General features: G+C 37.4%; 1 protein-coding gene across 1 annotated transcript; it reads right to left on the bottom strand.

Moving 5' to 3' along the window:
- Positions 1-1,299: 1,299 nt before the first annotated feature.
- On the bottom strand, positions 1,300-8,047 carry LOC141623364 (microtubule-associated protein 70-2-like). The gene is made up of 11 exons (XM_074439473.1): positions 7,519-8,047; positions 7,307-7,392; positions 5,813-5,878; positions 5,558-5,728; positions 5,301-5,471; positions 5,039-5,194; positions 4,696-4,842; positions 4,441-4,512; positions 3,787-4,314; positions 3,506-3,702; positions 1,300-1,748 (listed from the first exon to the last, which is right to left on the bottom strand). The coding sequence occupies exons 1-11, from the start codon at positions 7,760-7,762 to the stop codon at positions 1,709-1,711; spliced, it is 1,878 nt and encodes a 625-aa protein (XP_074295574.1). The 5' UTR covers positions 7,763-8,047; the 3' UTR covers positions 1,300-1,708.
- Positions 8,048-13,964: the final 5,917 nt, after the last annotated feature.

Below are 13,964 nucleotides of genomic sequence, written 5' to 3'. Positions count from 1 at the left end.
CTGGGTGTCTTATTTGGAAAATTTAGAGGGAGCGGAGGAACGCCATGTCCGGTTCTTAGCCACGATTTGGTGCTTATGGAGTATACGTAACCGGATTCTTTTTCAGGGAATGGGCTTCCATCCTCTTATGTTCTTCAATCTTTGGACGCAAGTGGTAGGCACGGCTGATCGGGCAATTGAAGTGGCGAAAAATGGATCATGTAACATCATGGGAAGTACAAATACTCTAAGGAATGATGGAGTGATTTGGATTCGTGAAAGTAAACCGGTATGTGTTGTGGGCACGATCAGTTATTGGCTTATTGCGATTATGTCCGAGTTATGGTGGATGCAGGATGGAAAGGTTTGGATAAAGCAGGGATTGGTTGGGTCGCTTTGTCTGGAAGTGGGGATAGGTGTTACTATACAGGTAAAAGCATTAAAGCTGAATCGGCATTGCAAACCGAAGGACTTGGTGTGCACTTGGTTCTCTTATGGGCTATGGAACAGGGTATAAGACATTTGGAGATCTCTTCGGATTGCCTCTCTCTGGTTTGTCAACTGACCGGGATGGAGCGACCACATCATCTTCTAAAGGCTATCCTTGATGACATTTATTCTTGTTTCTCTTCATTTCATTGCTTAGCTGTTAGTTATATTCCTAGATCTTTTAATAATGTGGCACATAGTCTTGCTTGTAAGGCTATGGTTAGTTAGGTATAACCTCTTTTACAGCTGCCAAAAAAAAAATACTTTTAAAGTTTTAACTCTCTATCTAAATCGTCCACTGTCACTCCATTTCTGGCTCCCTCCTATTCTTAATTTCCTAGCTCCTTACGGAAAGCCATAAGCTTTCCGCCAATTTCACCTCAAGTTTCTTACTCAACTGGAAAGGCCTCTTTCCGATATCTCATTCACCGTTTCTAATTGAAAGAGTAACAGGAGCTAGCGAATGTTCCTTATAGAAAGTATATAAGCTTGTTTTAGGACGCTTCCTTATTTTTCCTTCGATGGCATGGTGTCGATTTTGTGGCAAAAAATTGCCACAATTCCAGGGTCAGCCTAACAAATAAAAACCAATTAATCACTAGTGACGAAGGAAACCCACCTTCCAGTTCTCCTTGATAAATTGTGTCAAAAACATATGGACAAATTTAGAGAATAAGAGAAGATTTTCTCACGATCGTTGGAACATTACCGAAACTAAATGCAATACGAAAATAAATGCCTCGTACACAATATGCTAAATTAAATTGATCAGTGGGATTTGTCCATCTTTCTGGTTAACCTAATCAAGGCCAACAAACAAAACAGCACAAATAGAAACAAACAAATAGAAACACTGATGATATCAACTGATTTCAAGAATATTAACAACCCGGAAACAACACACTAGAAGCAGACTACTCATACAAGTGGCTCCAACATGAGCTAGAAGCCTACAATCTCTCTATCTATACAACAACCACACCATTCCCTTCCAATATATTCTTGCCAAAAGGTTAGTTAAGAGATTTCCTGGTCCGGAAACACTCGGCGTGTGATACCAGTCTATGTCAGAAGCACGCCTGTTAAGGATGCAAGGATTTCCACTTAATACAGAATACTCGGACACTGATTGTAGTTTTATAGCGCCAACCACCACATAATATATAAGGAATTGAAACCAACATCGCAGCAGGACAAGGAGTCCAATTTCAGTTCAAGATTCTAAAACTGGGTGCCATTGTTATTGAGTGCTTCGTGTTAATCCACCTCGTGTCCCAGCCCTGTACAAAGATGTGGAAGATCAAACAATTAGCCAAGCGTTGAAGCGAAAATTATACTCAAAAATTTGATGCCACATAAATTTATCGTTTTAGCTCACAAGACACAAGCATATTAACCAGTGTCTTTTGATGGAGATCTTTAAAGGGAAAGAGAGGACAGAGGGTGAAATAATATTCCTTAATGTGAGGACAATGACATGTTCCATTCCCCGTCTCCTCCCCTCCCCCACAACTATTGTATCCAAACAAACCCTAAGAAGTGGCTAAGGCATTGTATGGTGGATACAATGGTAGGAGGAAAGGGAAGAGGAAGGGAGTGGACCATGAGTGTTTTCCTTCGAACGGTTACTGGTGTTAGGATGATTTTTTATTTGGCTTCCATGAGAGGAAACGGATCCCCTCCATTTCCCTCCCTTCTATTTGCTTCCAATCCAATATGCTAATCAAACTCCACAGACATTTTTTTCTGTCCTTCAATTAGCACCAACATTTCCGTTTGGATCAAACAGATCAAGTCATGCCTTGTTCGTGTTTGTCTCACCTTTAAACGGGTCATTACCCTCCCAAAACCCAACCCGAGCCTGAGCAAACCACTTAAACAGGTCAAGAACCTAAACCTCAACCCGAATCCAACCCACTTGTTCTATAACCCTGCCCGGATTGTGTAACACATATAACCATATATTTGTAAGACTTCAATTTAAACCCTCTTAATCCCTGGAACTTTGTAAAACGACCCAAATACCAGTTTGACCCAACTAAACCATTTAACCAAGCTAACTCGTTTGAAAAATGAAAATATATAAAATTTAAAATTTGTTACGGAGTACTCCCTCCATTCCATTCAATTCTATACATTTGTGGAATATATGTAAGGTATATATTAATCAAATGGAGTGGAGGGAGTATTAATAAAACATAAAGTGTCATGTAATGAATGAGATACTTCGGTCAGGATCGTGTACAAATGCTTCAACCCTATCCTAACCCAAATAAATTCCATGTGGGGTCCATGTCAGCCCAGTTACTTAAATGGATTACACTATTTTAACTCTAACTCATTATTTAGTACTGGATTTGTATTTGTATTGTATTTTTGGGTCAGGTTAATATGTGTCCGATGTACTCCATAATAATTTCCAGTATAAGCAGAGGAACATCTCAAAAGGAATACTAAGAAATAGGGATAACAATGGATTGAGTTCAGGTTAGGTAAAGCTAAACCTGCAGCCATCCACCACTTTCTTTTAGATATATAATGAAAACTAGCTTTAGATTAATGATTATCGAGTATTTTTAGCTAAATATTCGCTAATGGTGTAAAAGTAGAGTAATCCAGAATAGAGTGTCTTAGTTGATATAAAATATGTATCAGCCTTATCGAAAAAGCGCAGCACAAGGTAAGGCGTAAAATCTTAAAGTGAATGTCAGGGATGAAGAGCAACTGCTGAGGAAAACACATAGCTATGTAATTTGCATATTTTATCTTCTACTTCTATTATATCCTTTTATCCGCCCCTCTATATCAAGGGTCATTATGGCAAAATAGAATTTAAAAAAAAAAAAGAACCACACAACGCTCGCACCATAAGGAGCAAGTCTTTGCTTCATGGCCATAAAGACTTTGAATAGTGACAAATTCATTTTGAGAAAGGAAGTATGATAAATCTAAAATCATTGTCACAAGAGTCGAACTGGTTTCAGCAGATTTTCATTGGTAAATTTCGATGAAGTATGACTAGTTCATGGGCACTAACCTTCCAGCGAGTAGCTGAGATGTGGACATAGGACCCTTGGCACTAGCCACATTTGCAAATCGCTTTGCCCTATTCTCTTGTTCCTTCTCTGTGCGCATAGCAGCAACCTCCTTTTCCATAGCAGCGACTTCCCTTCGCATCTTCTTGGCCTCCACTTCCATAGCCTTCGTTAGTGTCTCTACTTTCTTTGCTAACATCTGAAGCAAAAGCACATAACTTCAGCCAAAAATGGAAAAGGGTCAATGGACAAACACAAGTACACCAATACAAAGAAATCCCACCTCAATAGCATCGTCCTTGTCTTTCAGGCTTTGATCCTTTTCAAGACCAGCTTTCCTAAGACCAATGACTTCCTTTTGCAGCAAATCATACAATATACCTGGGACATTATCCTCCTTAACTGCTGTATGTGCTTCATTGGGCTTTTCATCTGAACTTTCTTTACAAGTACTTTGACCCTCACTCTCCTTGGATCCCTCAGAAGACAGGTTAACAGAGTAGCTTGCAGTGCTTACATTTGACATAAGTTTACTCCTATCTAAGGACCTCGAGCCACCATCAAAAGACTTAGACACCCCCTTTGCATGTCTCAGCATCATACTAGCACTAGAAGTTAAAGAAGACCTTGACTGAAGAGTCGGTGCTCGCTTGGGCAAAAATCCGTTGGCTTTCGACATGCTATCCACCCCTCCAAGTGATTGACGACGTCCGTTACTTACACTCCTTCCCTCAGGTGTAGATCGGTTACTATTAGTTGGAGGTCCTTTCAGGCTCTCTTCTAATACTTTGAGACGAAGTTGAAATTTTTCCTGATGAAAAATAAATTATTAGTTCTATTAGCAACTAGCAACAATACAGAAAGCCTTTTTAAAAGAAAAAAAGAATGATGATAAGACAGAAGGACAAGTATCCTTTGGTAGGGAATTTAATCTTACTTTCAACTGAGCTTCAGTTTTTGCAGCTCGCTCAACTATAGCAAGTTTGTCTCGTAGTTGCTGCATTTCACCCTACGCATACAAGAAATGTATGATACAAACATCAATATTTTAAATTTTTCTCCGATCTTACCAGAGTACTATGCACGTGTGCAGTACGCACCTGTGCATTGCTAAATTGTGAAGCAAACCAGTTCCAGCATTGAAAATGAACAGTCATAAACACAATAAGAACATAGATGGAACAAAAGTTACCTGCAAGAACCGTCGTTCTTCTAGCCACTGCTTCACTGGCATCACCTTGTCATTTGAATCTTTCCATTCATTAGCCACTACTGTAGCCACCCTATTAGCAGTTACCTTAGCACGAGCGAGCTCCCTGTCAAGGGTTTTTCTTTCTTCCTGCAGATCAAAAAACAAAAGCAGGGAGCTCAAAATCAGAAAGATGAACTTCTCATGACAAAAAAAAAACACCTATATGCCTTATCAGAGGAAGTGTCCCCAAGAGGTAAAAAATAGCAGGGCATTCTGAACAAGATGACAGGTTGTATACGTCCTGTAACACAGGAAAGTACAATAGAGAGGGGGGGGAACTTACATTCATCTCTTGCATTTTACGCTGGTAATCCCTCACTGCATTGGCTGCTGCACCTCCAGCAAGAACGGCCTCCTCAAGTTCCCTGACTGTTTGGGTCAGCTTTTCCACTTCTGATACTTTTTGTCTATGCATCTTGTCTAAGATCTTATTCTCCTCCTAAATAACAAGCATGTGGCATGTCAATCCATTCCATTGGGCTGATTAGCGGACATATCTGAGAACCATGGAGAAGAACCATTAACATCAGCGACAGTAAAGATACCTGGCAGATTTCTATTTGTTTCATTAACTCCTGATTTTTATTCTGGAGATCATCCACCATAGAAGCCTTAGCAAGAGCAGACTGAACAGTTCTCTCAGCTTCCAATAATGCAGCTTCTTTTGACTTGGTGAGACGGTCTAATGCTTTGTTGTCGTCCTGAAGATTCCCAATCTGCGAGCAAAGGTGACCAACAGTTCAGTCGAGTGCTATATGGACACAGCATACAATTATCTAAGTGAATAGCCCCAGCCATTTACCTCTTGCCGAGCAAGCTTAAGCTCGGCTTCTAAAGGTGCAAGAATGGCTTCAATTGGCGGCATATCATCATCTTTTTGAGCAGCATGGACCCTTCTTAAGGTTGCTTCTGCAGCAAATTGAGCTGCCATTGACGCCTTCTTCTCTTCATTGATTTTCCTGATTTCAAGATTCTGGAGGCATCTAGTTGTTTAGACGTATACCCAGGTCTAACAAACTTTTGTGTATAGCAGATGAGCAGAAAGATCAAACATTACCTTGCTTTCTAAGAGATTTTCAGTTAGTTTAAGTTTTTCTTCCGCCTTTGCTAATTCTTCAGAGAGCTGATATTTCAAGACAGCAGAAAGAAGACAGTAAGCCTGATTGTAGATAAGGCCTAAGGGATACCGTACAAGAATAGAACAAGAAGAAAGAGCAGTTATTCTAACGACAAAACAAAGTACTGAGGCTCATAGGCAGTAGAACTAGAAGCGTTATGCAAAGATGATAAGCACGGTTGCATATAACAAAGACTCCTTCCATGCCATTTCTATTGTCCTAATCTCCATTTTGAGAATGATTTAAAAGGAAAGTGATAAAATGACATCTCTACCCTTTTAAAATAACGAAATGGGAACAATGTTGTTGTAATATAACGAGTGGTGGTTGAATATCAAGGGGTAATATTGGAGGTTCACTCAGTTTCGTTACTAAATTTAGAAAGGGACAATTAATTTGGGATAAATTAAGAAGGAAATGGGAGTATAAAAATGGAATGGAGAGAGTAATATACTGTGGCCCAGCTCATTACTTATCTTCCCTTGGAAATCCAACAGTGGTCATATTATCCCAGATATAATAGAATTTTTGATGGTGAACAGTATAATGGAGAAGTTTCTTTACACCCTCAAGCCGAAGTCAACAACCCAAGTCCATGAGAAAATAGATTTTATATTGCTCATCTAAGGAATCAAATCTCGAAACCATCAACCTAAAGAGGGAAACAACGGAGGCGAACAAAGTATTTGTTTCTTCAATAATTTTCGTTTAGAGAGAAGACTACTCGTCATTTACACCAGACTAAAGGGCTAAGGACCAAACCCTTGAACTGTTTAGAGAAGAGGGATCAATACAAGAATGTTCCCTCAATGAACATCCCCAAATCAAGGTTGCCTGATTCTATATGAATACGCCACGTCTCATTACACTTTTGATAAAGTGTCTTATATTTAGACTTTAAGCACGGGTCATGATAGAATGTTCTCAATTCGCGAACCACTGGGGTTGAGTGAATCTGGTAACCCAGCCCTCAATGCTGTTCACATTGGAACACTGGCAGTATTTTCCAGGGATCATTTTCCATATCAATTCCTTCACATGTCCTAGGCTTTCCTTTTTCGACCTCTCTATTACGCTTCAAACCTTTAATGTACTCAACTGCAACTCAGATGTAAACATCGGTTTTTACCACTCGTGCTTACTCACATTCTCATTAATAATATGTCGCACCAAATACTCCAATTCGTTATAAATCCATTTCACACCAAATTCTCCACTGCTTCATTAGAATCAATAGAGTCCCTTACAATCTCACACTAACTAGCGTCAATCCGTAAACCTTGAAATCTGACTTTGGAACTCCACATACGCGCAAGCAATAGTTGTAGCACTAAATCTAAATCCATCCACATATCGACATCAACTACAATACTACATAGATCTCAGCGAAATACAGTAAATAAAGCTGCAAACAGACAGTAAACAATTTATACCTCTTCAACGGCTTTTTCTCGAAGGCGTTCCGACAATCTCAGTGCCCTGATCTCCGCCTGTGCTTCCACAAGCTCCCTATCCTTGTCTACAACAATCCAAAAATCAATTCAAGATACAAAACCTTGACCGAAAATATACTAAAAATAAAACTATGAAAACGATGTTAAAATATCTACATTAGTAAGAAAAAGAAAAAGAGAAATGAATCAACCTCGGAGGTCATTTTCGAGGCGATTGAGCTCGAGTTTGACCGGATCGGAGCCATGGAGGAGATTAAGAAACTCGTCGTTGTCGCCGAGGCTAGGACGCCGAGACGGTCGCCTTCGAGACGATGATTTTCCTTCTTTAAATGACCCCGATACCATCAGAGGCGGAGGAGGTTGCTGCTGCGGCGGAGGCGTCAATGCGTTAATCTCCGCCGCGGCGGCGGCGGCGGCGATGTCAATGTCGTCCATACGGAGAGACCGCCCAGTAGTAAGCAGTTGATTCAACTTCACTCAATCTATGTAGCAGATCAAAAAATGAGTGGGATTGATTGATTGATTGATTAATCAAGAGTTACAGTCTCCAGTAATGTGTAATGTGTGTGGGAAGAATTGATGGGGGTAATGCTAATTGCTAAAATGCTACTGTCATTTCTATGAGGCTGCTATTTGAATCTCCAATGATTTTTTAAGCCATTTACTCCGCCTTAGATTTGCATTTCACTCTCTACTTATAATAATCTCTAAATAGTCACTATTTTATTCTTCGTGAATTCTTATTTTATAGGGCCATTTTTTGACTGAATCTTCGAAAGGACATATGTGAGTATTTTATGGTTAAATGTCGGAATCTGACTCGAATGATTCAAAAGTTTAAACCCTTTGACTTCCATGTTGTTCCATCTATCATAGTTTCAGAGCCAAATAAGCACTTCTTGATTTGGGTCTTACCGATTTCCTCTTTTAATGGCTCCCTTCTCGTCATTTTGACCAACAACTTGTGGGGGCTAGCATCCAAACCATCCCAAATCTTGTTTTTCTATGTAGTATACCGCGCGACCTGTTTAAATATTTTTTTTATTATTATAACTGAAGAAAAATATTATAATTGATATATTAGATTTTATATTTTTAGTTATAAATAGAAATAAATTACTCTTTTTCAAATATTAGTTTTTTAGGTTTAACTTCAAAACTTTCAAATAAAATACATACTCCATATAAGGCTCTGTTTAGCACGACATTTCAGGTAGCTTATTTGACTAAAGTAACTTATTTGACAAAGCTTTCAGCTACCTGATTTTTTTGGAAGTGTTTGGCAAGTAGATTATTTGTCCAAATAAGCTACCTGAAAAGAAATAGTACCTAGGGCTCCGTTTGGCAATATTAATCAAAAGGTAATTAACTCTGAAAAGGTAGTTTGAAAAACCGAAAAGCTAATCAAACATGAAAAGGTAAATCGATAAGGTAGTAAAAATTAGAATCGATAAGGTAGCTGATTATATAAGAAAGTGTTTGGCAAACTAACTGAAAAGGTAATTGATTTTGATGAAATGACGTAAAAAGATATCATAATTATTTACTAGTATAAATTGAAGGGGTAGAAACGAAAAATCAAATCAAATCAAATCAGGTACCTGAAATCTCAAATGCTACAGCTTATTTGGTTAAATAAGTTACTTGTCAAACGCTTAGCTCTGTTTGGTAAAACTAATCAAAAATTCTAAAAAACTCGAAAAGGTAGCCGAAAATCGAAAAGGTGATCGAAACTCGAAAAGGTAAATCGATTAGGTAGCTGAAAATTAGGAACTGATAAGGTAGCTGATTATATAAAAAAGTGTTTGACAAACTAACTCAAAAGGTAACTGATTGCGATGAAATGACGTAAAAGGATATGATAATTATTTAATAGTATAAATTTAAGGGGTAAAAACGGAAAATTAAATCAAAACAGGTACCTGAAATCTCAAATGCTACTCTAGGTAGCATTTCATTTCAGGTAGCTTATTTGGTTAAATAAGTTATTTGCCAAACGCGTACAAAAAAATAAGGTACTTGGAGTTTTGGTCAAATAAGCTACTTTGACCAAATCAGGTACCTGAAATGCCTTGCCAAACGGAGCCAAAGTACCTGAAATTTTGGTCAAATAAGCTACTTTGACCAAATCAGGTACCTGAAATGCCTTGCCAAACGGAGCCCTATAATAGCATTTAAGATTTCAGGTACCTGAAATAAGTAATCTTTCAATTTTTACCCTTATCAATCTATAATAATAAACAATTATCATATCCTTTTACGTTATTTTACCAAAAATCAGCTACCTTTTCAGCTAGTTTGCCAAACATTTTTTATATAATCAGTTACCTTATCAGCTCCTAATTTTCAGTTACCTTATCAGCTACCTTTTCAAGTTTCAGTTAACTTTTCACTTTTCAGCTACCTTTTCAAGTTTTAGCTACCTTTTCAGCTACTGAATACTTTATTTTCCAAATCAATTAATAGTTGTTTAAAAGGATATGAATATAATTTTACGCAATTATTTTTTTCATTTTTTTATGTATAATGTATGATGCTTATGTATCATATATATATGGTCCAAACACAACTTATTAGAATGTTTGAATTGTGTCTTACATATGTGTCAAACATATTTATAAAAAAATTGCAAGTTTTTTTGACACAACTATATATAATGATGTTTAAAATTTTACTTATAAATAAAATAGAGTGAACTTTCTCAAGTACAATTTTTTTAGGTTTAATATCAAAGTATTGTAAAATACAACATATAAAATATTTAATACTAATGCAATCGCTATCACTGTGTACATACTTGATCGTTATCACAATTTTTAAACCCTCATAAAATCTTATATGTATTTACATTTTAGAATTTTTATAAAAATATTTTTCTAATAGACTTAGAATCAAATAATCGTACTTATTTAATGTAATTTAATAAATACCGTAACATTTATTAACCTATAATTAATACTTTACTGAGATTTATGCAGTATTTATTATGTTCATATTTAATAGTTTGTTGTCATTAATGACCGTAATTAAGGCTGAACGCCACGTGGCACATCCACAACATTTCAACCAGTATTTATTATGTTTATATATATATATATATATATATATATATATATATATATATATATATATATATATATATATATATATATTTGTGCCTTGCCTCTTCTTCCTTGCCAATTATCAAGTGAGTCAATTTGCCTTTATTTAAGTCCAAAATCATGCTAAAGCCGCTCCAATTAGCTCATTTCCTACAAACGACCATAAAAGGGAGGGAATATCAAATAGCAAGCATATGACTATGAAAATGACGATAATTAGCTCGATTGGCATGCAAAATGAGGTTGGTTAGGGGTTAAAAATGCGTAAATAATGATCACATCAAATATCCCCAAACCGAATTTTTACTCGTCCCAAGTAAAGAGGTGACAAAAATTAAGATCTTTATTTAAACCAATCGTAATAGCATATCTTATATAAGACAATTAGTGGGTCTCACTCCACCCCTTCACCTCACAACAAGGCAACTATGAGATAAGATGCCTTCTTGCCAGACAAGTGAGGTCTTGGCAAAATGGCGATACATTCAAGCATTGAGCACGTAAACAAGAAATAGGATGCATCTACAAAAGAATAACTACTCTACTCGTTTAAGTGGCGGAATCAACTAAAAGGGAACAAATATAAGGGCAAATACTCCTTCATAGATACTAGTTCTACAAATTACTAAATCCAAAAGCATAAAAGTAAATCACCTCAAAATGGTGTCAAGATAGGTTACATTTGTCCATAATTACTAAATGTTTTCCTCAAGAGCGGGTCCTTATGGCGTTAGAAGACACTAGGGTATCACAGAATTCCCCCTCTTGCCTAGACAAAAGTAAGGGTCGTCCCCTCTCCACCATGCAACAAAACATAGGACCATCAACGGATAAATGGATCAAGATAGTTGAGTTTCACACTTGTGGTTTGCTTTGGGTTAATTTTCCCTCATTTGTAACATTCAAACATTAAGCACATTTCTTACCATTTTTTATGATTGACATTTGACACTTGGCGTTTGTCTTTTGGCAAAGGAATGCGGCGTTGACCAACAATATGCAAATCCTCACCGAAGTAACATTGAAAGCGACCCCATATATAATAAGGGCACTCTAGAAGAGCATAGAAGTCTCATTTGTACTCCTAAGCCTAGGACAAGGATAACTTTGACAAAATTGCAAACTTTTCGGCTTTGATTGGCATTTGAACTCAATTTGATGATTATAAGTGCCAATTCCATTTGGTTAACAAGATAATGATGTTAGAAGTTGGAAGAACGGTTGCATGGCTTCAAAGGTCACCTTGGAATAAACAGTAGCCAAGGAATTATCACACCACAATGTACTTTTGACTAGGCTTTGGTGCATGGGTCAAACGATACTAGAATGACACTACCTAGGGTGTTTTAATACTATTCTAGCAGAACAAAGTCTTAAGGAGAAAGGGTATCTACAATGACCTATTCACCCTTGTCAAAGTTCCTAATTAGGCATTTTCCAAGATTTTATTACTAATGCAACTACATGTCATGATGCTACCTATATATAAGCAATCTATTGCATATGCTTCTACCAACTACATGACATATAATCCTAGATGCAAGCTCCTAACAACACATAGGTACAAAAATCGCAACAAAAATCCACAACACCTTTATCAACATATAGTCCATCCTCCTCATGTGACAAATGAAAATAAATGGAAGGGAAGAAAGTTTAGAACGATCCTATCAACGGTCTTCATGTTCCCTTAAGATATGTCTCAAATGTAGGGTTGCACTTATGTGAGAAGAGAACAAAAGCACACAAGTATATAGAATTCTACACTACAAAAGTAAAGAACATGTTTTTTGCTTTTGAATTTTTTTAAATTTTTAGGGATTTTGTTTTTATAAAATTAAAGAAAATATTTTGGTATTTTTTTAAAAATTTCAAATTTTTATAAGTGTTTGAATGTAAATTTCCATCCCCACATTTATTTGAACATTGTCCTCAATGTACAAGGTAAAAGTGGGAAATGAAAAGTAAGAACATGTTTTTTGAATTTTGAAATAACGATCTATTGAAAAATTAAGAACTTGTTTTTGGATTTTCAACATTTTAAAAAGTAAAAACGTGTTTTTGAATATTGAAAATGCAAATACAAATACAAGGTGTAATGCATGATATGAATGAATACAGTCTTTATGTAAGTGCAACTATCTACATGACATATATTACAAATACAACTAGTCTAAGCTAAACTAGAGTGATGCATGGTCTCTATTAATTTGAAAGCTTATTTGAATTAGCTTGGATTAGTAATGGTCAAACCTCCCCAAACCGAACCAAACATTATCGCTAGTGCAGAAAAGAGGAGGTTTGGTCATGAGTGACCATGAATGAATGCAAAATGTATTATCTAAATGCAAGTAATTACATGAGCTATCTATACTATACTATATGAGATTAGCTAACTATTTGAGTTAATTAAACTACTATGATGCATGATATTCGATTAAGAATAGAGCTAATGTTTGGGCCAAATTCGGCATGCTGGCCAAATAAGGAACAAGCCCATCAAGATTCACTTAGCAAATTGGGCCGAGAAGCTTAGCAACTACGAAAGACCCACGACTAGAGGAAGCCCGCGTGTTGAGGAGTCGTCAGGGAGAATTCAGGGAGATCAGGGAGAATAGAATACAAGACCGTGTTTATGGAAAGAACCATGGTAGGACTAATATTACTTGCCATAAAAGTAGTAGAAGACAACTAGGGTTCTTACCCTATAAATAGCCAAGGAGACAAGGAAGAATATTCATTCAAGAACTAACATACAAACATAACGCATTGTACTAGCTAGATCGTTAAGCCGTCTCCTTTGTACTCATTCTCATATTAAAATCTAGTACACACATTGGAAGGGTACCGTCCCTTCCCGCGGTCGTTTCCCACATCGGGTTTTCCGCGTCACCAAATCTCTTGTGTTAACCTTTATTTACGTCTTTAATTTCCTTATTTAGCATTAACATAAATACTCAACCAACATACAACGAGTAAGACCACATTGACCTTGCTTAACCTAATTCGGTAGAAAATTACCAAAACAGTTTGGCGCCCACCGTGGGGCATTGTGGTCGTCAATCGTTAATTACTCAGACACATAATGGACAAACAAACATCAGCAGCTGTGTCAGGAAGCGGTCATCCGTCGATACCACCAAATCCAATTCAAAATCCAGCATCAGCGACTCAAACTCAGGCCCCCGGGCACACACCAAGAACCACATCCGTGACAAGTCACTCTGCCTCCCAAAACTCCTGCTGTGGCGGCACAACCCAGATCAGACAGGGGAACAGGAAGTTCAGGCCTTACTCCACCGCCAAGTACAACACAAACCTTGCTTAGTGGCATGGAAATTCTGCAGAAGGTCATGGAAGGTATGTGAGAAGACCAGAGGAAGGCAGAAGCTGAGGCAAGGAAGAGGAACAGGGAACTCTGGGCAAAGATAGACATCCTAAGACAACAATCCAGCTCACCAGCAAGCGCGGGAGATGAAGGTCAGGCCCCAGTAGTAGATCTCACACAGGGGGCATCAGGCAGCATGAGTCAACCT

Source organism: Silene latifolia, chromosome X, assembly GCF_048544455.1.
Source record: "Silene latifolia isolate original U9 population chromosome X, ASM4854445v1, whole genome shotgun sequence".
In the NCBI taxonomy this organism is placed as follows: Eukaryota; Viridiplantae; Streptophyta; class Magnoliopsida; order Caryophyllales; family Caryophyllaceae; genus Silene; species Silene latifolia.
The sequence above is the reverse complement of the archived record's forward strand: the minus strand, read 5'-3'. Positions and strand labels throughout refer to the sequence as shown.

What these genes read in the sequence shown, in the direction of transcription:
- LOC141623364 (XM_074439473.1), bottom strand. Translation starts at nt 7,762, where the DNA reads ATGGACGACATTGACATCGCCGCCGCCGCCGCCGCGGCGGAGATTAAC. An exon ending in GTAAAATGCAAGAGATGAAT is followed by an intron (nt 4,843 to 5,038) that starts GTAAGTTCCCCC and finishes TTTGATCTGCAG; the next exon opens with GAAGAAAGAAAAACCCTTGA. An exon ending in ACAAGGACGATGCTATTGAG is followed by an intron (nt 3,703 to 3,786) that starts GTGGGATTTCTT and finishes CTTTTGCTTCAG; the next exon opens with ATGTTAGCAAAGAAAGTAGA.